Consider the following 26,579-nt stretch of genomic DNA (forward strand, 5'->3'; position numbering starts at 1 on the left):
ATCTAATTTATTTTTGGCATTTCAGAAACATGATGCAAGTTGGAGGAAATTTGCTGATTTATTTATAACATCTTGTGAATATTTTATCTTCTTTCTGGTCATGCACTTTCTTTTGATGGAACTGAGGCTTTTGGCAGATCACAGATCAATCATAACAGAGTTTTTGTTCTCATACGTGTTGCATATAAAATTGTCTTCATGAAATATGAACATGTTCTTCCATTTGTTGATGCACTGGGTTTTTGCTTACATTGGCAGTGGCCATTTCAATGATGAATGTTTAATATATAAGGAAAGAGATCTTCAGTTGAACTTGTTTTATTCAGGACATCAGGGTTTGTTTTCTGTTTTCAGTGGAGAGTTTGTCATCATGTCTTCCCTAAATACATCTTGCTTGGTATCTTCTGTTTATTCTGTTCAATTTCTGTTCTGTTTAGAATATGGCTGTCTGTTCAGTATTCATTTAATTTCACTCATTGTGGAACCAGTGTTTTCAGTTTAAGGCCTTTCTATGCTTCAAAAGGTCATTAAACCTGTTCAAGACTATTTCCTTTAACTGTTGCACCCTTCATCTCTAGATGTGTCCAGTTGCTGCTTTTAGAAACTGAAATCTGATACAGTAGGCTCATTTAAATTTACTGCTGCTACCTGTGTGGTAGAGGCATTATTTAAAACTTCCTGTGAATCAAGATAGGTACAGATTTCCAAACAGCTCTGTTTCCATAACATTCAGTGTGTTCTCTTTCATCTCTTAAAGCTTTTTAGTCAAACTGCCCGATGGCCAGTCTGACTATGGAGGGTTTTATTGTACCTGGGTGATGCGAGTGTGTAGTACCCCGGCAGTCAGAGTGAATATCAATAGGTGATAAAAAATAAAAATCTATCTAACATAATGTTAGCTAGTTAAACTTATCTTTCTCTCTCTACTCTTTCTTTTTCTCTTCTTTCTCTCTCCCTCCCTCTCGCCGTAGCTGGGTGTCACCACTGTATCTGTCGTTTCAAATTAAAAAACCTCTACAGAGTAGTGTAATTGCGACCTTATGACATTACAGCGGCAGCAATAACAATCTGCCACTGCAAAATGTACACAGCAGAAACACTGATGCCCCCCCACACACACACACCCTACCCCCCGAATACTTTTGTGCTCTGTCTTGTTCTCATATTCTCTGCTGTCCCCTTTTCCTTCTGGTCCTCGTTCTCATTCACTTTCTCTCTCTTAACAGCACTGTCTTAACTTTCTCTCTTTTCCTCCTAACAATATCCTTCATTGTTGAGCAGGAGGTTGTCAAGCATGATATGTGGGATTAAGACACACAGACCGACAGAAAGAAACACAGACACAGCTATTATACACTGTTCCATTACTGACCAAATCCTTGCTACAGAGGCCTTTTAGGGTCAGTTTTCATGACAGACAAGGCCCTGGTTTTGGAACATTCAGTTCACTAATCTGCGGGTGTCAGTGTACTCGTCTGTCTGATAAAGCTTAGATGTGTTGAGCCTGGCAGTAGCAGGGCCACCCTTGCTTAAAAGATGTATGCACTATGGTACTGTGCTACTTAGGAACTGAAGTTGTTGAGAACAATAACCACTATACAGTATTCAACAAAATGCTGTAGTTTTTGTTATAGATTCAGTCAGCTGAGAACAAAACTATCTGGTTTGTTGTACATTTTTATTTCAGTAGTAAAGGCCCTTACCCAATACAAGAATTTCAGCTCCAATAGCAGGATTTTCTCTAGCTTTTAAAGAGGCTTACACCCTAGTAGCACCAGTTCAGTTGGTTTTGGAAAGAATAAAGGCTGAAGAATGCCTTTTAGAGGACTAGGCAATCTTTGTGAGCAAACACAATGCTCCTGAATCCCAGATTTACTAATACTAAGTCAAAGGAAAAAAGCATGAAAATAAAGTTTGATTCTTCAGCCAGCAACAAACACAAATCCTGGAGTTGAATCATTTCTCTTTCTTTTCTTTATTTTTACGTTACAAGTGAAAACACAATATTATAATGCTAAAAATGAATGGAACCTGCAGGTGAAAATTAGGTTTTAATATCTAGAGCAAGTAAAACTTCTGTTGATGATTTGGATATAATGGCCATTGTTTAACAGAAAATTACTTTTCCAGAAAGGTGTTTACTTAAATTAGTTACTGTATTTTTCCTTAAAAGGGCAGTATAGCATATGAAAAAAATAATTTAGGAGGTGGAGAGAGTAAAAGAAAATCACCTGTATCAGTCGGAGGTGCAGTTTAAAATTCCTCTCAGGTTCATGTGAGTTCACATGTGCTTTTAGCCCCACAAAGACACAGTAGTAAATTAAAGACCGTGACAAACCATGGCTGAGCAATGCACGCTCAGGTAATGCTAGTGAACTGATTAACTGATTGCTTTTGATTTGACTGAAAAATGATGAGGTGAGCGGACCAGGGCAGTTGAGCACCTTGACTCTGCTTGGGTTTTAGAAAGGTTAAAATTAAAGGTTTTTGTAGTGTGGAGGTATCAACTATGAAAGATGTGTGAATTTTTAAGCAACGTTGGATAGATACTGTACATCTGAATGGAACTACATGTAACATTACACAACCATTATAGCAATGTAGTGTAATATAAAAAAAACAGTGGCTGTAAATGTTTGACGGCCCCTTTATGATCTTCCGGATAATATAACCGTTTTTAACCACTGACTCACATCTGCCACTGGGCTAAATACGAAACTTGCAATATCATTTAGGGTCATGGCAAGGATTTAGGTTTTATATTAACCAAAGTTTAAATATAAAGTTAATTTTACTGGTAGGGTAAAAGTTCATCTGTTATGAGTTTGGATTTTATTTTTGTTAATTTTCATACCAAATGAAAATGTTGGACAAAATGAATGGTTAAATAGCTTTTCCCTTCTTGTATATGAAATGTTTGAAGCATTGCATAGACTGCAGTTCATGAGTTTTACAGCTTTCATACCATGGCACAAGGTTTTATTTCCAATTAGTATTTGCCAAATCTCTCTAAAAAAAGTGCTTTTTATTGGCTAGAATTATATTGGATCTGTTACTTGGCCATATTAACTGGTTGAACGTTGTTTAAGGAGCCTTGGGTAGTTTTGTGATTTAGTGATCAACCTCTTAATGTATGGATAACTGTTTCTAACAGGGTAGAGCAAAGCTTCTGTCCTTTGAAAGGACGACACAGGGGAAAGTTAAGGAACAGATAGTTTCTTAGCTCAGTATGTCTTTTAACCCAAAAGTCTGCTCCTCTTGACAAGGAGGTGATGCAGAGCGCCTAAGTAGGTCGGACGGCTTGTGTAACATGCTGCATGAGGATGAATGAAAGAATGAAGGGGACACAAGAGGGTAAAAGGAAAGAAGAGGGAGTGACGGGAAAGGGTGTATAGCGGAAAAGCAAGACTGAGAGAGTCGTTCTGGGAAGAGAACGAACACAAAACCTGTCCAGACCCAACCAGGTGCATTTGTGCATATTAAAGACCATGGTTCCTTTCCAGCTCAGTGCTGCATAATCTGTCTCAGAAATGGGCAGCAAGGCTTAAAAGCATCTTGATGGAATGGGCTAATTAAAACAGTCATTTAGACTAATCTTCAGACAAATTGTCTTAAATAAATGTGCTCAGAGTTAGATAGACCAGTACAAACTGATCCGTCATCTTCCAATCCCTAATCAAACTTTATTTTTAGATTAAAAAAAAAAAAAACAAATGAGCAAAATAGTCTCACTGCTTCATCAGACTGTGTGTGATTCTTTGACTATTCATTTGTTGAATTTATTGATTCATTCATTCTCATGTGGACACTCTTTAGTTTGAGCTTTCTATACTTTTAAATAACTGAAGTTATGAATAACTTGGCATTAAGGAATTAAACCAACCACATTTTATATCTACAGCAAATACATTTTTCCTTCTTTCTCTGCCCCCCTCAGTTTTTGTTGTGTTGTCTATCTCTTTTATTTTTCAGTGTCTTCCTGGCTCCATAACACACTCTAAAATAGAGCTGTGTTGTTAATATTTTACTACATTCCCATATAGACCAGCTAAGTCGACAGGGACAGCCTCAAAGGACAGTTTCTCTCTTCACACACACTTGGACACACAGACTAACACAAATTCACCCTTTTCATCTCACATACACCCTTAACACACACACATATTCACAAACAAACATGAGTGCACATACTGGATAGCTAAGCTTTTTTTGTCTCAGAGCGCTGGTGTGCTTTGAGCAAGAACCTCGTATTCACTGTTGACAGCCTCATCACATTCACATGTATGGCGACCGTAACACCAACACACCTAACATTCTCAGATTCAAAGTGACAGTTTACTTCGGATGGACATGCACAGACATGTACGACACACACACACACACACACACACACACACACACACACACACATATACACATACACATACATACACTCACACACTCACACAGCTTTCTAGCCTGTGTCAGTTTAATTATTGTGTTCAGTCCTCGAGCTGATTCCTGGATAGCCTGACATCTCAAGCCTCCAAGTAAAGATGGTGGATTTAGAGAGAAATTTGAGGAAAGAAATAAAAGGAAGCAAGAAGAATACAAAAGAGAGGAAAAGGAAGAAAAGGCGGAAGGGGGAGTGCACTCCGAATCTTTAGCACCAAAAATGAGAAGAAAAGAGAGCCCCAGTTTATGAATGAAATTGGCTTTAGCTTCTCTCAACCTCTTGAAGGAAGTTTTAATTGGGTTGATTCTGATACAAATTTTAGTGTGAAGGCTGGTCAGTCACTGTTGGGCCGAATGCATGTTTCACTATAAAATCACTGTTACCATGACTACATTATGGTAGAATAAAAATGGTTGGAAACGGTTATGTCTAGACTTCATGATTCTATGTATTTGCTTTATTTTCTTTGTAGTGTAATTCTTTGCCCTCTTTTTATGCGTCACTGGGAACCTCTGTCAAATTCATGAAAAGTTTATGCATCTCTTCTTGTGCATAATATTTGTCAGAGCAAACATTTGACATTTTGTTTTAAGAACAGCAAATGTAAAAGCTATAGATATTGTGCATATTGAGACGCTTTTTTGCTATATTACAATAGAAGGTACCACCCTGACCCTTTCTTCCTCCCTCCTCTTTCTTTCCTCTCTGTTTCTCCTCAGTGTAGCTAGAAGGGAATCCTGCTAGAGGGATTAGCGGTCCGTCAATGAGGAACTACCGGCTCATCTTCTGCCACAACCTGAAGCAGCCATAGATGGTTCAGTGGTTCACTGGCCAGGGGAGGAGAGGATAGCACACACTTTCACTGCTACACGGTGAGTACACACACACACACACACACACACACACACACACACACACACACACAAACACACACACACACTGGGTTAATTTATTCTGTGAAGTGCAAAACGCACAGATTCTGTTTGCAGATTCACAATGCCTCATTGTGGGCCAACATAAACATAAATATAATTCTTTTAGTACATGTGCATATGGGCTCATGCATATATGATTTGACTGGTGTTTGTGGTGCTACAATTTAGCTGCTTTAGCTTCACAGACAGAGAGATGTTACACTAAGAAAACAGTTCAGTTTCATTTGTGAACCAGCTTGTGAAACTGCCACAACTCAACAGAACTTCATAATAAATGTTCCCACTTACTCCTTCCAATGCAGAGTTACATGCACACTCTAATACAGGCAGTTATTAAACATTTGTGTGTTATATCTAAATGTGCAAGAATATTAGAAAAAGCAGAGGTTATGACTTTTTACCACTAGCCAGAATCTGTCACTTATAAGTTATTTACACTTGACAGTTACCTAGCTAGCTGCTAACTACATTTTAAAAGTGACGAGATCCAATCAATGAGATTGTTTACATAAAGAAGGATTCATCACACTGTTGGCCGTTATGAACAATAAGACATCATAGTTCACTCTGTCTTTTCATACTTTAAAACAATACAGAGTCTTTGGTGTGGCATCTGATCATCTTGAGTGCTTAAACAGCACAGACTAAGTTATACAGAGAGCACATTATCTTGCCCACAGCCAAGAATTTCATTTTGTCCTGTGGCCAACTCACAGAATTAACATCAATTAGCTACAACTGAGCAAATCTGCCAGGTACCATTGTTATTTCAGCCCTCAAAATCAACAGTCACTGGCTGAAAATGTCACTTCTTAAAACTTAAAATTACAGGGAGAATCATCATCTAGCATTAATGTTAAATAACTATTTCAAGCAATGATGTTTATACTGTTAAAAAAAATAATAAATAGCTTAGCAATAAATATAGTATAATATATATATATATATATATATATATATATATATATCCATAAATGTGGAATATATCCAAGGCCTATAAAAACCAAAGTAGTCCATTCGTTCATACAAAACACTCCACAAGTTGAACAACTGAACATAAGCACATCTGAATGCCATGTAAGAAAAACAAAACCTGCACACACCGAGTTAGACAACTAACTTACTGAAACCTCATGTGAAAAAGGCTTCATAAAATTTCTTACTAGCTGACATGTTTTGGTCATGACAAGTTATGTAACAAGCTCACCATAAATGCAACAACAAACTGGTTTTAAACTGGTTATCCAGAGAGTAAGAGGAGGAGTAAACAGCTGACCCCTTCAAACAAGTTCAGCTTTGTTCTTAGCACAAAAATCCAGCCCAACATCCCCATATTATTCTGCCTTCCTGCCTGTCTGTCTGTCCATCCATCTGTCTGTCTGTCCCTCTGTGTCATTCTGATGTATGGGACTTTTGAAAAAGAAATGTTTTGTCTGATATTGAAAATAGAAAAAACATTTAAAATAGCTACAGGTCAGTGTGCTTGTAATGTATGCCTTTTTTTGTCATTAATGGTAATATTTGGATATCTTTAAAGACCAGTATCTTCTAAAATATACCGTGAGTTGAAATTAATTAGAAATTTTGATAAACATTTGGTGATGTTCCCTTATCCCCGGATGAGTAGACTGGACACCATCTGCCACTGTTTGCATTCAGATTACTCACCAACCCGACATCATCAAAGTCAAAGTTATGTTTAATGCAGTTTCTCTGCTACTTACGCCACCTTTTCATTTAGCACAGACAGGACACCTGTTTCATGACTATTTTACTTTACCTAAACTTTGGATCTGTCTGTTTTTGTTTCTGCATTCTGAGTAAAAACTCTAGAGACTGTTGTGTGTAAAAATCTCAGGAGATCAGCAGTTTTAGAGGCATTCGAACAAGCCCGTCTGGCACAAACAATCCACGGTTAAAGTTACTGAGATCCCATTGTGATGTTTGATGTGAACATCAACTGAAGCTCCTGACCTGTATCTACAGGATTTTATTAAGCGCTCTTCTTCCACTTATTTTACTTTTTCCATTAGAAACCAGGTGTAAATTTGTATACAGGTCAATATCATTGCTGCTGTCTGTTCTCTCCTTCCTCCTCCTTCCTCCTCCTCCTCCCCCCCTCTTCTTTGTTGGCTAGATGACAGGAGGGGAGGTTCCCAGACAGTAACAGTGAGTGAACCAACCACTCCTTTAGGTTTGAAGGTGGTGTGGTCATTTTATTTGTTTGTGAACAGAAGAGGTAGAGAGTTGGCTCAGATCCCTTAATCTTTCCTTTTGTTATCTCGTTGGATCTCCACCTTTCTCGATGATTGTGTTTTCTGCACTTTTTGATTTGCAGTGTGAGTATGAGTGAAGATGAAAAGTGATGTTTTACACCAGACTGCATCTTTCACCAAGGCTCTTATTTTGTAAATCCTTCCATCTCATTTTTTTTTTGTCTAACCTCCTTCCTTCTGCTTTTTTCTTTCTTTTCGAAGACGTGAGGTCTTGGCGGGTTTGTGGTGAGGAGGAGGAGGAGGCCATGAGGAAGAGCGTGTCTCTGTTGCCAGGCAATGAGGGCGGGAGCTCAGCCAGCACCACACGGGTTTTTGGCGTTCCATTGGAGGAGGTGTCACGCACACACACAATCAGTGGCCACGAGGTTCCTGCACTGGTGAAACACATTGTCGACTACATTGAGGAGCATGGTGAGTGATGGACTCACGCACACATACAATTTATAATCACAGCACAAAATATATACAAGCATTCATTAAAATGTAGCTACTTTTCCACATTGTGAAAAAGATCTTTGCTTTAAATTGTTTTATATCAGGTACATCAATGCCGCAAAATCAGAATTCTGGGTAGTCAATTTCAGTCAATTCAAATGTCTCTTACATAAAAAAAAACTTGATGTATCCTGATGCAGTATATTCAGATAACTCAGACACATCCACCCATCTATGGTTGCAGAAATGTAACTAAATGCATTTTAGTCAAATGAGTGTTATCCTCTGTCCTCTTCGCTACCTTTTAAATATAACTTATGACTCGGTGATAGAGTAATTGTTGTCATGTTGTAATAGAGAGTGTTAACTGAATTACTAATCTTACTTTAGCAGAGAATATTTGTTGTTAGAGGTTGTTAGAGGTTGTTTTCAGTGTCCTACATTTACCCTTAATTTAACTTAGAAAACATTTACATTTTTTTGTCTCTGTACAGAACATTCAGCTTTATTTGTTTCTTCTGTTCAAGTGTTTGTAACGTTGGAATGAAATTAACGTTTTCACTTCTTCACGAACGAACAGATGAATATATATGCAATAAAATGAACCGACATGCTATTCAGACACTCACACTCTATAGCCTGACATAGCTGGATACAACCATTAAGTGATGTTATTTCATTTTAGGTGACTTTAACAGGACTTGAAGTTGCTGCAGATTTCAGCCAACTGCTGTTGAACCTTTGTGCATTTGTATTTTGAATTACTATTACTATTTGTGGTCCACTCATCACTTCAAAGTGCATACTCAGTTACATCTAATTGCTTTCTATGTTGTCTCACTCTCCCAAACACACACACCCTGCTGCTGTTGACTTGCCGTGACTGCTCTTGCATCACGATAAATCAAAATATGTCGTTAGTGGAGATCCAGTTTATGCGATAAGATGAACTCTGAATGCATCAGCAAACTGCTCCATGGTTCGCTTCCTTCACCATTACATAACCAATCTGTCAACTGCAGATCCACTTGTGAAAACAGAAGAGCTTAGCAATGGAGAGAGGAAGCTACCAAAGTGTTGGCCCTGTGCCTTTCCCATATCTCCCCTGGAACATTTCTCTTCAAGCCTCGTGGAACAGGAACGTCAGTCTTATGTCATTTTCTTTATAAGTGCAGGTTAGCAGTGTCAGACTTCTTGTTCTGAAGAATGAGAGGGATACTAATGGTGACTCTGAGCAGACAAAATTGATTTTTATAACCTAACAAACTACAGCCAGAATTTATCTGCAGTTGGCTGGTAATGGTACTGACTACATAATACCGTCAGTGCCAGTTTTGTAGTGTTACATAGTTTATAAGCTCTTAGCCAGACACCTAACCAGTCCATTTTGTGCTAAGGATGCATTGTTGGTATGAACTTTGGAGAAATTAATAAATCGAGTCATTTAGATTAGTTTTAACTTGTTTCACTAAATCTCATTATCTCTCGTCATTGCCAAATTAGTGTACATCTTATATTAAAAAAAAATGCATAGCATATCCATTTGTAGAACTGATTTACTTTCTCTCTCACAGGCGAAGCAATAGCAATAATGTGCCTCCCATAAAGTGTATATGTAATTAATGGTCAGATCATCCTGTAGAGCTCACAAATAAGGCAGATCAACAGGAGCTTGGATGTACTGGACATATCTACATATTATAGAAAGTCATCTAAGTGTGTTATATAGGCCTTTTGATTGGCCCCAGGGTTGTAAAAACTAATCAATACATCAGGAAAGGACCCTGAGCACATATATTCAGTGACAAGTAAAACAATAGAGAAAGCTTCCTTTTTCTAATTTTCATTCTGAGCGCTGTCAGTCACAAAACAAAGACATTTTCTTGAACAACCTGTCAAGTCACTGGAGGTTTTTTTTTTTTTGGGGGGGGGGGGGGGGGGGGGTCAAAACTATTGGACGGAAGCTTCACCTCGAGTCTCCTCAAGTGAGCAGTGAAGCAGGTTGGTGGTTTGTTTGACCCGGGGGCTGCTTGCCATATGAGGTTATGTAATAAGTCTTTAATCCTCCTGGGCTCTGCTGGCACATTAATTAGAGCGGTGCTGCCAGTCCAGAAGTTATTCAGCCAGTGAAAATGCCTTAATCTCTCTTATTTAATTTGTGTGCAATGCTTGAGGTTTTAGCAGAAGCAGGGTGTTGAAAATATGAGGTAAAAAGGCAATTTGATGTAAGACAGAGATGGAAAATTGAAAGCACCTGAAGGTGTGTCGGACTAAAGCTGTCACATCTGTGACAGATTAAATTCCTCACACTGTTTGAACAGGGACCAAATGCATTGGCAGATATTTTTGTGTTCCATAGGACTGAGCATTTTTTTTAATGTTGAGCATCATTGACCCACACATGCTGCATGACATTGTGATGTGAAAAGGTATTTTCATGTCACTGATTGTGACTGCAGTTATTTAATTATAACCACAAGTGAAATCCTGTTGTCAATATTTGCTGTTATGCATGTAGGCTATTTTGTGGAGTCCCACAGGACTCCTGTGGAACAGTTGGACTAAAACATTGTGTTATCTGCTGTGGAAATGGATGATCGTTTCATAATCTGCAAATCACAACATTACCGCTTACACATCTTGAAGCTTTGCGTATTGTGTTAATACCCCACCAAGGTTGTTTAGGTAGTCATCATGGCAGTAAATGACTCCCAGTGTGACAGGATCAGCAACAAGTGACAGCACTGGGTAGAAATGAAAAAAGAAAGCAGTCAATTTAGGCCCACTTAAGGTGTCAGTATGTTTCAAAGAGCTTATCCTTGTAGATAAAGCTAATTTTCTGACAATTCGTGCTGACTGTTAACTTCTCTCTCAAGCCTTCTGTTTTCTTTCTTCACACAACTACTTCTATTCACTTTTTGTTTGAACAACCCAGTCATACACTATAAATGCTTTCGAGAGGAGACTGTTTGAAATTGTTATGCCTATTTGTAATTCATTGCATCTCACTCTCTCTATTTCAAGCAGGGTTTTTGCCCAGCCCTTGAGTGTGGCCTGTTGGAACAGGTGTAACATTTTAGACAAGCGGGAAACTCTATAGAAAAACTAGTTTGTTTGAAGCATATTGAACCCTTTAGGCTCCTCTCATTACCTGTTTTCTTCTGGAACCAACCAAAAATATAACCCAACAGGTCTGCATTCTTATTTGACAGCCAGTGTTTTTACCTCACACTACCAGAGATTTGTTACGTGAAACATTTGCAGGGATAAAGTCAAGCTAGGAGTAGCTAAGAATTCATGGAATAGGTTTTGTGGACAAGCATGATTTTTCCATTTAAAAAACTGAGAATAGTAGAATTATTTTGCTGTACACATACTTAATATGTATATGCATGTTGAAAATTTTAATTTATTTGAATTTGTGCAATGTGACCAGTAGTTATTAAAGTAGCTACCAGCAGTAGTAGTTGGAGCTATAGAAAGTGACAAAAAAATGTTTTCCAAGAGATTCATGTGACAACACAGTACATAATACAAACATTCATAGCATTATGAAGCTGAACAGATAATGTGTTATGCAAAGGAGGAAAAACGTAATAGTTAAAAAACAAAAAATGTTCTAAAACTGGTTTAAGCCCTGACAAAACTCACTGATGCTTGTGGTTTATCCTTTTCATCAAAAGCACTCAGTCATGTTGTCATACTCAGGAATGATAAGACTCAGTGTGGTCATGCTTCCATTTTTTCATACAGATAAGGGAGGAGTCCACATACACAAATGCATCACGGACGCACAGCTCCTTGTACTTCTATCCTTATGTTGACCTTATGTAAACTATGTACAAGTGCAGGGTCTGGATCTTTCTATGTCTGCATTTCTAGAACAAAGAAGTTACGACAACAAATGCATCAAGATCCATTACCATTCCAAAAGTTACAGAGAAATTCAACTACCTTTTACCTAAAGATGGAGAACTCTGCTGGTTTATCCTCTGTAGCCTTCAATTTCTCATAATCCCTTACATGTCAAACAATCATTTCATCAATTCCCAAGCTGAGAAATATCATATGGCTCTGCTTTATTCACCAGTTATTTCTGCTTGTTAGCCCCTTCGCGGATATGATATTAATTAGCTAAACTGTATTGCTAGAGATATATTAACCATTAATTTCTGTGTCTGCCAGTTGTCAATCATCTTCCAAAATCATATGTCAGAGTTCACACTGTAAATTGATATAAAAAAACTTTCCCCTGTTCACCATGGGTGTTAACATTCTGATGGCCATAAGAGGGCAGATTCCCAGTTATAACTTGGTGGTAAACTTTACAAAGTGACTAAGACCCTTTGAATGCATCATTACTTTTTGACTCAGTTTTATCCAGCAGGTTTTCTGAGCTCAAGCACACAAAGACAATAGCCATTTTTAGCAGCCAAGGCATCCTTATACCAGAAAAGATAGATAGTACACCGGTCAGAATAAGTTGCAGAATAAACTTGTATGCCGACCTGATATATCACTTTTATATCACTGGTGTTAATGCCAGGCCTCAGCAACAACCAAACCTTAGAGATTTAAACGTAAATGCAGGTGGCTTGTTAACAGAGTGAATGTTTGTGGATACAAATATGAGCAGGTTGTGCAGAGGAATGGAGAAAAACGTTTAATCGAAAACAAGGATTTTCGGTCAATAACCAACCCAAGCTCAGAAAATATTAAAATATTGAATTGAATTATATAACAATATACATTTTATATATATATATATATAAGGTAACTGAGTCAGTAGTACAAATATTAATAGATATCTAGCAGTAATCATTGCTCTATGCGTCATCAGGTCATCTGGACCTGGAGGGGCTCTTCCTGGTTAATGGCAACGCAGAGCGTGTGGATTGGCTGCGTCAGCGCTACGACAGTGGTGAAGAGGTGGAGCTAGAGAAGGAGGCAGACCTGGCATCAGCGGTCAGTTTGCTCCGACTCTTCCTGCAGGAGCTTCCTGAGCCCGTTATACCAACAGCGATACAGGGACACATACTACAGCTACACCAAGGTGTGTGACATGGATGTCTTATCCACTTCTAATGCTGTTCTGTATATTTCTCTACTCGCTCACCTCACCCTCTTTCTCTTTTTATCCACTCTGAAACACACAGCTAATGTTTTTTGCTCTGTCTCAAGATTATTTCATACATTTATCTTTGCGTGTTGTAGAAATCGAGCGTTTTTATGCTGCCATTTTGTACTTGCCAATAGAAAAAGAGAGGCGACCACAACTATGAAACACACACTATTGTCCACCATTTCTGGATTTCTTCCAAGTTGACTTTACATTTTGTTAACCTGTTATGACTGTGGCCATGGAGGCAGATGTTGGTTATCTAAGCTGTGAATACACAGTACAGGGGTGAGGTCACTAAATGAAGCGGAAACGTGCTAAAACAAACTCTTTCTTAACAGTCTGTGTGTGTTTGTCTCGCTACTATTTTGAGGTTTACTTATCTCTCCTTTTCTTTATACTGTCTATTTCTGCCTCTGCTGTCTCAGGTTGTGTTAATCAGAGTTGCTTTCTTCCAATTGTCATTTATTCTTTTGCTTTAGATGTTTTTGCAATTTTTGGAAAAACTAGAAAAAGATGATCATGGTCATTGCTTGTATTTTGGAATATATAAATAATGGCACTGACTAAAATCAGACGGAATAGTCAAATAATTAAGAGTTAAGTTATAAAAGTGGATGACATCTAATCAGTACCACAAATTTCCCGTTTTTACATTTTCTCAGTTTCCTTTTCTGTCTCTGCTCTTTGCCCTGTCCTCTTTTGCATCTGAGTCAATCAGAGATAATCTACTCTAATCCCCTTGTCATGATGATGATGATGGTTGTTCCTGTTGCTGTCATGCAGATTACAGCAGTAGGGGTGTTTTCTGGGCTCTCTATGTCATATCATTCACTTCTCATTCTATTATAGCACTACTGTACTACATAAAGGATTATAATGTTTCACTCCATTTCACCTTTCTCAGAGGATTGAACACAGTCTTAACGTGTCTGCACACCCTCACCAAATAAGAATTTTTAAGGTCAACTGTGAAGCAACACGAAGGACTTGATAACCTATAATTCACTCCAAAGTATCTCTAAGTAAACTAATGAAGCAGCGCTGTGTAGCGCTGCGTGCTGCATGTATAAAGTGTACTTGTGCTAAGGATGATTATAAACCAGCACCCTTTTTGCAGTAAAACTAATTACAGCAATAACTGAGTAGAGATGTTGACTGCAGTGAAGGTTATGAAAATGTTAATAGTCACATTTAATCATAAGTCTGTCTTTAAACATTCCCAGAGTACAGTAATGAAGAGGAGCTGTGTAGAAACTTGAAGTACCTGCTGCAGCAGCTTCCCCAGCTGAACTACGGCCTGTTGCGTTTCCTGTGCCGCTTCCTGGCCAGTGTGGCATCACTTCAGCAGGAGAGCTGGAACGTTGGGGCGCTGGCCGCCGTCTTCGGACCAGACATCTTCCAGTAAGATCATAATCATCATAATCGTGATTAACCTCAGTCACCGTTCCCTTAGACCTAAAAATAATTTAAAGTGTATAATTTTACTAAGGTCCAGACAGGTTGTCCTCCTTTTTGTATAGTTCTACACCCATATTTCTGCACATAAACTAGTCATTTACAGTATCAAAACTCTCCAGTTTATCGTTATGCATTGGAAATAAAATCATCTAGTGCAAATTGGCCCATATCATCAAATCATCAGAAAGGGGAATAAAGAGAACAAGATTGCTGGTCTGGAAAAAACTGATTTTGCTGCAGTCTTACAAGTGACACCACAGTTAATGCAGCCAGTGAGTGGACTGACAGCAGCACGGCAATGCTCCCTTTATTTTATTCTGATCAAGCAAAGATCTATGTGAGTAAATATGTAGTTTTACACAATTTTAACAAGGTCCAGATAAGTAAGAAATATGTCTATTTGGGTATACACATAAACATACAAACTGAGGCACAAATAGGCACTTCCGCATATGTTTATTCAGCTACGGGAATTATTTAACATCCCCTGCGTGGCATTGCACAGCCAATACAACTCCTCTCTTGTCTTCCATCTGCAGTCTGTCATCAGAAGGAGAGGACCTTCGGGACCAGGAGTCTGTCAGCAGAGTCCTGGCAGAGCTGTTAGACAACCAGGAGGGCCTATTCGACTCAGAGGACGATGACGTCTCCACTACGAACGACTACAGCTCCATTAATGAACAGGTACTGCCCATATGCTTTGTTTCAAACTTTATATCTTCTCTAGATATGACATGATATGATATGATATAATATGATATGATAAGTCTTTTGATTGAATTGGAATGGAATGGTGAAAATGGGGTAAATTTTGTTTAAGCTATCATAGCAAAACATTTCATCACAGAGAGTCCTTTTTTAGTTTGTTTAGTTAGTTAGTTTTTTAGCAGGAGACGATAAATGTCTTTGAACTGCTGATATATTAACTGACAAATAAAATAAAAATGTGGGAAAATTTACAATAACACACTACCATAGGGAGTAAAACATAATATAGACATTTTCGGAAGGCTGTTTTTTGAGTGAAAATTGTGACATTATAAATACATTAATTCACTGTCAACATTCTTGACATAATAGCGAAGAAGTCGAAATTCTCATCAAAATCCTCTTTGTCCTCCCCTCTTGGTCTTTTTTTCTTCCCCTTTGTTCAAATACTAGAATGCGGCATTTAACTGTGCCAGGGCCAGGGGTGAAATTCCTTCTGGGTTGACATACAGAGAAAACAGACAAATCCTTCTCTAAAAAGTGAAAGATTAAAGTTTAGGTATGCCATTAGACTGTTAACAATACACACCAAACTCACGCCTGCTTTGTGGAAAAAGAAAGGCCCATAATAACAGATTTACCAGCGAGAGACGGCTGATAAAGCTGAGTAATGTGGCGTGAAAAGGTTTTAGATATCTTTGAATCAACTGATGAATCATCTGTGTTATTTAACACATCCTTTGCTCTGTGAATTTGTTAACCTTCGCTTCACTTTAAACTTCAGATTTCAGAAACAGAATCTTGGTTTGAGGTTTTTAGTTTATATATCATTAATTGAAATTTTTGGCACAGCCCAGCAGTAGATGTAACAGCTACTAGTGATTACTGCTGCTACAGTAGTTTGGATATATTAAAAGATCAGGCTACATTAGCATACATGTCTACAGATACTCATACTGAATGACTTCATCCAGGCTAATTAACTAGTTGCAGTGGGTCAGGCAGAACTTGTGTTGTACAGGAATGTGAGTTGTACTCACCTCCTCTAGGTAATGTTGTACAGTGCATAGTTCTTCCGTCAACAAAATAGTCTAAAAATAACTCTAGAAGAACCCCATCCAAACACACTACCCACACACATTGACTGTACACATTGAAGAAACTCTTTGGCTTTGTCCTATTACACATTCCAGTCGTTGCTTTAGACCTACACTGAACACACAGATCGTGACTGGCAGACTAAACAAACTCAAAGGCATTTCCTCTGTTACCCAGCAACACAACCTCATCATCGTACCAACATTGCAAACAGTGGCATAGTTAACCTTTAACTTTACAGTGGTCTGATTACATTGTATTATTATATTAAAAAGTATACACAAACACAATAATTACAAGATAGCTCTTGATTGGTATCACACGTTGCCTTTCCACTGGAATTCCTGTCACATTTAAGATCACATTCTCCAACGCAGCAGGTATATTGTATTAAAAGGCTACAGTCATTGTGATAGAAAGAAGGGAAAGCTTATTATCTACAATAGGTCAACTTTCCTAAACATCTGACTGCCCTCTTTATTCCCTCTCCTTCACCAATTCCTTCCTTTTTATAAAATTTTTTTGCAAGTTTGATGTCTATTTTAGTTCTTTCAATTATGAGTCATATCCTTCCTTTATTCATGAAAAAAATCTAAGCTCTAAAAATCTAATCAAAGCTCTGGCTTGCTAATATTGATTGATTGAAATAGAGCTCAGTACAACAATAAGCTAAAGTAGAGATTTCTTCCATGCAACTCATTGAATTTCATTTTTATTTTCCAAATTAAATTTCCTTATCTTTCCTGGTTTTTCTGTCTGTCTCCAGTTGTAAATTTTAGTGTCTGGACTGTCAAACGAACGAGAATATAACATTACCCAGAGACAGAATGAGAAAAGGAGCAAAATAAGAAGAAGCAGACAAAGGGAGTGAGAAAAATCTGCGAAGACAAATCATCTGTGCAGCGATCTCAGTGTCTTATGTAAGAGAAAGGGCAAAAAGTAGGTGGTTTAGAGAGGTAGAGGGACAGGAAGCAGACTGGAAGATGGAGGAGAAATGCAGAGAGTGCAGAGAGAGAAGAGGAAGAAAGAAATGAAGGGAGAGATGGTGAGGGAGGGGTGGGATAAGAAAAGAAGCTGGTGATGATGTAACCATGCAACTCACACCTACAGCCCCTGGACTACACTGGGAATGGTTCTCTGTGCGAACAAACGCTCATGATTGGGATTATCTCCCACACACACACACACACGCACACACGCTTCATGCTTTGAGTTAAGCCTTGAATCAGACTTAGGAGTTAAAAAATGCCTCACAGAGGTCAGAAGAATCCAAATGAACTACAATTGAATGCAACAATTGAATTACAAAGAATGGACAATTCACATTTTAAGAAATGGGGAGACGATGTAAGTGATGGAAGGGAATCTCAACAGAGAATCAGTGAGAAAGATGAAGACAGTTGTTGTTCTGTGGCATGTCTGGGCATAAGTTTGAAACTCAATGAGGCTGGCGTGGATCAGTGAACAATGTGAAGTGCCAAACTGGATTTTGGCCTGAAAATCAGTGGAATTATTGTTTAGGCCAGATTGAAACTTTGCTGAGGCTTGTTGTTGCTGCTATCATGATACCCAGTGGATGTGTTTGTTTTGATTCAGTGCCTGAAAAATCTTTTCACTGCTGGGGTAACGGGACAGAGCGAGGGGGGAAAAAAAAAAACTAAAATTGAAAATCATTACTTATTTGTTTTAGATAAGAGTATAAAATTTCACCATCTCTGTACGCTCAGTAATGAGACAGGCCGTGATGTTTTTGGCCTAGCTTGGAACAAGGGCTGGATTGTCGGAGAGTCAGTTTTGATTCCTTAGCACACATTTTCTCAGGATGCACTGCAGGAGGAAAACACAGCGTAGTTGTAATCATCTACGTTACGTCCTGTTGCATTATGAAGCAACATGTTCTCATTTGAATTATACAGTCCACACCGTAAGTGTTTGGACAGTTACACATTTTTGCTCTTCAGGCTCTGCTTGAATAAAATAATGGATACTTCAGTAGGTTTACTTCAATATTGAAAGAGCTGTGTGGGAGATGGCTCTTTTAGCACATAATTCCCAAAAGTTAGGGGTTCAAAAGTAATTGGACAGATCCACATGAAATCATCATCATATTTAATATTTTGTCGGAAAGCCTGTGGAGTCCATGACTGCCTGCAGTCTTTGACCCACAGACGTCAGCAAACGTTTTGTATCTTTCCTGGTGATGCTCTCTCTTCACTTTTTGCTTGTTGTGGGGTCTCTCTGCCTTTAGTCTGGTTTTCAGGAAGTGGAATGCAGCTCAGTTGTGCTGAGGTCAGGTGATTGACGGCCAGTCAAAGTTATTCCACCTCTTCACACTGAAAAGCTCTTTGGTATGTTTAGGATCGTTGTCTGCTGAATGATGAAATGTCGACCAATGGCTTTTGATGCCTTTGGCTGAATCTGAGCATATAATGCATCTGTATACATCGGCATTCATTCAGCAGTGAAATGATCAATAAATGCCAGTTTGCCACTTCAAATGGCAGCTATACATGCCCAAGCCATAGCAGAAGCAGCACCATGTTTGACAGATGAGGTTGTGGCTTTGGTTCATGAGCTGTTCCATTTTTTTCTCCACACCTTCCTCTTTTGATAGAGGTTGATTTTTGTGTCATCAGTCCATAGATCTTTGTTCCAGAACTTTACCAGGTTTTTTTGTTCAACCTGGCCTGTCTGTTTTTGAGGTTTATCAGTGGCTTGCATCTTGTGCTGAATCCTCTGCAGTTATGGTCATTAAGTCTTCTCTTGATTGTCTGCCTACATCCTGGAGAGCATTTTCAACTTGCTGAATGATTCGTGCTCACCCACAAGACTTGTGGTCTTCAGTCTTTTTCTTTTTTTTAGCCTCATTATTATCTTCTTCACGTGCACAGCGACCTCTTTACTCCTCATTATGACAGACAACTCCACCTCCATCTGCAGTACAGTACAGTACCAGTGTGTAGTGAACATGAAGGAGAGCAGACTGTCCTTTCTTAAAGGTCATATAGTTGTGTTTTGGAGCTGCTGTTATCTTGGTTGTAGAGAAATCAAAACATGACTTGTAGGCTTGATGTGATTTGGCCACTGAATCTCAGGTCTGTGCCTCTGAAGCCCCTTTTAGACGTGTACCTTGTTACATAAATGTGATGGCAATTTTGTGTCAGTCATGTCTGACCCAGAGAGTCATTCTTATGTAAAAGTCACAATGGTAATCTTACTAGCTCAAATCAGGCACTGCATTAACGTAAAAGCACAGGAGCACGAGGTCAAATATGCACACAGAGAAATTAAACGCACACTGACTATCTAACGAAACACTTCACATGCAACATCTGAGCAATTAGAGAAAGAGCTCTTGTTACTTCTTGTTATTCTATTCTTATTTGTCACTGTACAGTGTCAAATAGGCAAAATCCTCTAAATAAATGGTAGAACTGATGAGACAATTTAATTGTACATTTATTGGATTTATTGTGGGAATAGGACACATGTCCCTTGTGCACATAATAGTCATTAATTCAGTTCAACTGCAAAATAAGTTTAAATACATCAGTGATTCAGCCTGTGAGGAAAGGATGAACATTTTTCTTGGTTCATTTCATTACTTTTCAACTCACTGCTGTCCTCAAGCAGAGATATTACACCCTCTCATACAACAGGTGCCAAATATTGAACAAGGGGTCTGAATAAAGGCATAAGCAACATTAATGTACTGCCCACTTATGTCTGAATGATCAAAAGCCATCACGTTAACAGCTAGATGAAGCCAGCAGTGTTATGTATTTCATGTCTGGAAAGGGCTTCAATGGCAGCTTCAGTAGCCTGCTCACACAAGACTGTCTGTGGTCCGTCTGCTTAATGAATTAGTCTCTTAATGAAAGCCTTATTTTTCCAGGTCTGTTAGTTCAACCTTAGCAGATAAATAAATCAGGATGTGCCCTATTACTTTGCCTGTGCCAACGTAGTCAAGTGCTTCTGGACCTGAGCCATGTTACAGATGCTACAGTGAATGTATCACTGTACCCTGGACTATTGACATGAATTGGAACTGGGTGAATGGACAAATGTTACAAATACCAGGTTTCACAATTTTCAGAAGCAGGTAACATCTTATATAGGTTGAAGTATATAAACCTACATGATCCAGTGTCAAAGTGATAAGCTGTTGAGCAATAACCTATTTAGGTTGGAACATGGAGTTATTTAAGGAGGAGGTGATGGCCTAGTTGGACAGCCGAGGAGATGTATAATGTCTCTCTAAGGGGGACATATAATATGAACACACACTCCCACAAATATTTTTTTCATCAACCACATACCCAGACTGTTGATGTATTTACTTTGACTGCATGCTATGAGTAGTCAGAGGGAATCTGAGTGTCTGTAAATCAGTTGCCAACACATTTGGAGGTTAGGATGAAAGCTACATCACACAGCCCACTCACTGCAGGAACATTAGGCCAGAGGACTTATCTCCAGTGGTACTGCTGCAAGTAAACAGGACAGTCACACAGGCAAGGATGAGCAAGAAAACACTGAGAGAAGAAGAAAAACAGTTTGGAGCTTTACACGTTTTTTTTTTTTTTTTTTTTTCATCAGTGCTTAAATTCTGCCACTTGAAAACAAACATGTTAATTTATGAAGAGAAATATTTGTCAAATAACACTCAATCGGATGCCTCGCTGTTTTGCAAGTAGTCTGTAGTTTAAAACTTGATCTTTCCTCAAACTCAAATACAAAATAAGTGAATAAAATTAAAGAATTATTTTTTCATCTATTAGCAGCTCAGTATTTTTTTCAGTATTCATTTATGTGATTTAAGCCTTAGTCAATGATGTCAGGCATTTTCAGAGACATCCCTCCATCAGCCAAACACAGTATGTCTAATGGTGCAGCAGGGCCAGTACTGATTGGATAATGTGTTAATATATGTATGTTAGATCAGAGATGAATGTCAGAAATGGGTAGACGGATAGACTGATTGACTGAATAGCTGACAACCGAAAGGTTTTTGGTTTTTTTTTTTTGTTTTGTTTTTTTTTGCAACGAAACCATTTGAATACAATATTGACATAGGTTTGTGAGGCAAAAACTAGTCTGGCAGTGAACAGTTTAACATATTGATCATAGGGGATTAGAACATAACAAAAAAGGAAGTGCAAAATTAAATACAGCAGTTACACATACAAAGATCTTTCCCATGCAGTTTTCTTTAAAAAAAAAAAAAAGAAATAGTAGTGAAAAGGTGGAGGAAGAAATTCAATAGATTTGAATTATTAGATTATCACTAATTAGACAAAAAGAAAGAGAAATTAGAGAAATCTACAAAGTTGAAAAGGTTTCAAATAACAACAAACTGTTTGTCTTCTCATATTCATTCATGGTCAAACCTGTGAAAAACCAGTAACTTGTATTGTTGTGTTGATGTTGCTTGAACGGGTGGCCGAATGAAGGGATGCACAAGAGAGCCTTGAAAACCAAAGATTTAGGTCACAGTGTGAGACTTGACTAACTAATATCAGTCCCAGTCAGTTGTCATTGTTCTGTGTTCTTGGCGCACTCACAGTTCAACGGCCAAACAAATGATGCCACTGAAGCTTTCCAGCATTATCCATCCCAGACTCTGGACTGGACCCCTAAACCAGGGCCAAGGTCACAACCTTTTGTTACAGGGCCTTTTCTCTCCTGTCTTTTCACCTACTCTGGTATACATATACACACACATACACACACCACAGAGAAATGTACTTGTGTATCAAACATGTACAAGTACACTGACACCTAAAAAGCTTGCATGACACACAGAAACGCACTGCAACTTCTTTTTTCTTTTTTATTAATTCAGTGATTTGTGACTTAATGTGATTAAAATTTTCCACAGTCTTGAATAAGGGGATAATATTACCAGCCCTATGAATGACCATGCCAGGTCATCGTGACAGGGGATTTAACAACCCTTATCCCCTAATATCGTTACGTCACCTCAGAGGCTTTCTGATAACTTACTCAGCAGAGTCTTGATCATATTCACTGCTCTGTTCACACAGTTTGAATGAAGACCTATAGTTTAGGGAGCAGTGATATATTCATGTTTCATTATTCATTATATCACCTTCTGCATTGTTATTCTGACCATTTAATCTAGAACAATTTTACACACAAAGAACACTGATTTGGATGATGATGGTGGGAAACTGTTTGTTTAATGAATGTTTTAGATGATTGTTCCAGTGCTCTGTCTGATTTAATGGAGAGGTGTTATCCTTAACTGTTTCTCCCTCAGTTTCATCCTGATTATTGTCCGTCTGTCAGTTTCAGTTTGGAACCATGAACGCAAAATGATGATTCCCTTTTTATTTATTTATTTATTTATTTTTTATTGAAACCTTGGATTCTGTGGTAAGATGGTACTTGTCTAAACTCACTACTAAACACTACATAATGATTTAATTTTAAACATTATTTTTGTGTATTAGCTGTAAGGGTTATTAATATGGGTGCAAACAGGAAGAGTTATGTATAGTATACCTACAGTATTTAAATATAATTGAAACAATTAGCACAGAACACTCAGGCGTGTGCAGATGTATAATAAGAGAGAATCGGAGTGGACTTGTTTTCTTGGTCATAAACACTAAGTGCAAAAGGGCCTTGTGAGGTTATGGTGATGACTTATTATTTGTCATTTTTCCATATAATTTATTTATTCAGTTAACATTTTTCACACCTACATAATAAAGATGCACATCACAGTGCAGTTTTGCTTGGCTGCAAACCAATGCAAACAACATGCTAATTGGAGCCATAAGAAGCTTTTTAATGATCTCGTTAATAAGCAAAACACATGAAATATTACTGAAACTGTTTAGAAGTAGGATTTCTTCTTTTCCTAATCTCTCTCCCTCTCTCTCACACATAAACACACGCACACACACACACACACACACACACACACTGAGAGAGAAAGGAGTCCTGTTAGTCATCCTCCCTGATCTGCACATGTGACGATTCAAGAGTTCCCCGACAGCCAATCATAGCTCTTGGAGAAGAGATGTTTCCATAGCGACGATACAGTGACAGTAGCAGATGGGGTTGCTGTTGAAAAGAGTAGAGGCAAAGGAAAGAGGGTAGAGGAGAGGACAAACAGAGTGACATTGAGGGGAAAAAAGTCATGATGATGAATCTGGTTCATGACCTTTTAACCCGTGTTTTTAACAGGGTTGTTTAAACTGGCACTCAGTGCACAAGGAAGCACATGAAAAGCTTTTGTGATGATGGTATGGCAGGTATGATATGGTAAGGTAGCTTCAGTTGGTGATATTACAAAACAAACAAAACAAATATTTGTCAAAGAAAACCACATGGCTCTTGAAATGAAATTGGTAGAAAAGACAGAAAGGAGCAGTTTCTTATTGGAAAACTACAGCTCTGTTTGTCTGTGTGTTGTGTTCACACGCTGTCAGCTATCTGTGTTATGATGAGTTATTTCTGTCTACATATTTATTTCCCTCCCTTCGTCTCTTCAGCATTTACCACCCTTCCCTTTCTCTCCTTCCCTCCTCTCTTTCCCTTCTTCACTCTAACTTTTACTGTCTGACTCATTACTTTCTGCCCTCTATCACTCTCTGTCTTCACTCTGACTCTCTCCCTTTTCTGTCTTTTTCACTCCCTCTATCAATAGCCTTTACCTCTGCCTTTAAACTAGGGCTAAACTATATTTGGCATAAATAACAATGCAGTATTTTTCTTTTGCATTATATACAGTGGTATTGTGAACAATGTTACATAATCACAATATTTTCTTCCTTAACTTTTAGCTCCAGTAGTTGGTCCATTTGTGAAGAAAGAAAAACTGTGTTTGCACAAAAACGACAATTCATCTTTTTTTTAAAGTGTCTTTCATCATCTTTCACAACGATGCTAAAGTCAATGCAAAAATCCATTTGAGACACTTGCTAGTTTTCCTCTCTAAATATATGCTAAATTCTTTCACTAACCAAAATGGAATAACATCAGGCTACATGTTTATCATAGCACAAGCCTGCTTTCAGTATTATTTGTGGAATATTTGTAATATCTGTAATATTAATTTTCAATTTTATGTCGAGCAGTAGATTTCGACAGTGTATCACGATGGGTCTACTTTTCCTATTACATAATTTCTGATGTCAATGTCATGCACGGGAACATTGCTAAGTCAACATGAAAATGATATACTGACATTGAGCCCTACTTTAAACCCTCCATCCCTCCCTCTTCTCTTTCTAATCCACTCTTCATGCCCACCCCATCCATCTCTGCCATCTCTCCTTCCAAGAAAATTTTATTTATTTATTTATTCTTTTTTTTATCACTCTCCTTTCTCCTTCATCTGTGGTGTCAATGTCTTACTCATTAGCTTCATCTATATGTAGATGTCTTATGGAACAGGCTGTGATGTCTTTTTCCTATCTCGCACACATACTGTATATGTGTGTAAAAGATAGTGTATTTGATAATGCCAACACAGTTATCAACACCTTTCTTTGAATCTCTATAGCCAGAAATCTCTGATAATTTCTGTTCTGGGCATTTCATCTCCAGACACTAAAAGTCACAACTAAACTAAATATAATTTAAAAGGAAAAGGTTTTTTTGTTTTGTTTTGTTTTTTGGATGATGCTCTGTGCGCATTAATATAGCATTGCGAAAGGGAGTTATTAATATTTAGCCAGTAGTTACATAATCTCTGCAAATATAGAAGGTCAAAATCAAGTGCCAACGTCACAAAGGCTTTCTAGCTGGTAGATGGACTCTAATCTCAGAAATCTCCTAAATAAGGGAACTTTTATGTCTCTGTGCCGACAACAACATCTATCACTTCATCTATCTAAAAATATTCACTTGGACCCAAAGATCAACTGATTGGATTTTGGTGTTGAAAGGTCAAAGTTCAAGGTTATGTCTGTACCATTTTTGGGAGTGTGGCACAGATGTCCACTTGGACTCAAGGATGAACTGTTTAGAATTCGATGGTTAAAGGTCAGAGGTCATTGTGACTTTACAAAATTTTTGGCGATAACTCAATACATACACTATACACTACTTCATCCATTCGAGTCAGATTAGTGAGGGTTGATTATTGTGATTGGCGAGTGAGCTCACTCCAGGTACACTCGCGCCTTGATTGACAGGTATACAGGTGTTGTTTTTTGAAAGTCCACTGGGCCACTAATGCAACAGGATCTCTCCCAGTGTTCCTGATGGCCAGTGAAGCATAGACACAAAACACTATGTTAGAGATCTTTTATGTTGTTGATATGATAAGTGTAAAGGTTTTCAATTCATTATGAAACTGTGACAGGAAACACAGAACTTGAGAATTGGACTGAGGCATAATTCTAGTTTCTCCTAAAGTCACATAAAGTGACCTGTAAGCCATTTTATATTCTTTCTTCAAATTCAAATTGCAAGATTTTGGCAGCAATCCCAAAAATAACAACTCCAGAGAAATCCATGTGTACTAATTGAGGTGCTATAATTAAAAATGTGGTCACATGGTTTTTCATCTCAATAAATAAATACATTTTTAGTAATAACTTCATGTCCTTTTATATTTCTGTCTTCAGATCACAGAGCTGTTGGATGACGACAAGTGTGAGGCAGAATGTGAAGAGCTGCCTCAGGACGGGGAGGAGGGTCCTGCCTCCTCCGACTCACCACAACACACACACAGTGATGACAGCCCTGCAGCCAGGTGAGATATAACTACTGTATTTTATATTTTTAGATAAGATAATCATTTCCAGATGACATTGAGAGGGGGATATGACATGTGACAAAGGTCCTAGACTGAAACTAAAAACCAGGACATTGCAGTTATATGGTATTTACCATCCTTCAGGCCAACCAGTTATTCAGTGGCATAGTTTTCTGCTGCTCTGCTTAGACTGTTTTGCACAGCTTTTGTTTGTTGCATCATGGACTTGCGAGTTAGGATTATATCCCATCACTGTCTTAAGCCATTCATATCTCTAAACTTGTCTGAACCTTTACGGCATTTGTACCAAATTTTCCTGATGATGATTTGGATCATTTTTTAACACCGTCAGTTGTTGAGCTCAGGGCTGTTT

At 38.2% G+C, this 26,579-nt stretch overlaps 1 protein-coding gene across 5 annotated transcripts in view; it reads left to right on the forward strand.

The window, feature by feature from the left end:
* fam13b (family with sequence similarity 13 member B) overlaps positions 1-26,579 on the forward strand; it is a 78,773-nt gene that overhangs the window by 14,226 nt on the left and 37,968 nt on the right. For 4 of the 5 annotated variants that reach the window (XM_056382275.1, XM_056382279.1, XM_056382278.1 and 1 more), the window contains exons 2-7: positions 5,155-5,307; positions 7,848-8,057; positions 12,922-13,134; positions 14,427-14,604; positions 15,201-15,345; positions 26,076-26,203. In XM_056382275.1, the coding sequence (XP_056238250.1) occupies positions 7,892-8,057; positions 12,922-13,134; positions 14,427-14,604; positions 15,201-15,345; positions 26,076-26,203 (830 nt within the window). In that variant the 5' untranslated portion in view covers positions 5,155-5,307; positions 7,848-7,891. The remainder of the gene's footprint in view (positions 1-5,154; positions 5,308-7,847; positions 8,058-12,921; positions 13,135-14,426; positions 14,605-15,200; positions 15,346-26,075; positions 26,204-26,579) is intronic. The other variant, XM_056382276.1, reaches the window with a different exon arrangement.

This window comes from Seriola aureovittata, chromosome 8 (genome assembly GCF_021018895.1).
Source record: "Seriola aureovittata isolate HTS-2021-v1 ecotype China chromosome 8, ASM2101889v1, whole genome shotgun sequence".
NCBI lineage: Eukaryota > Metazoa > Chordata > Actinopteri > Carangiformes > Carangidae > Seriola > Seriola aureovittata.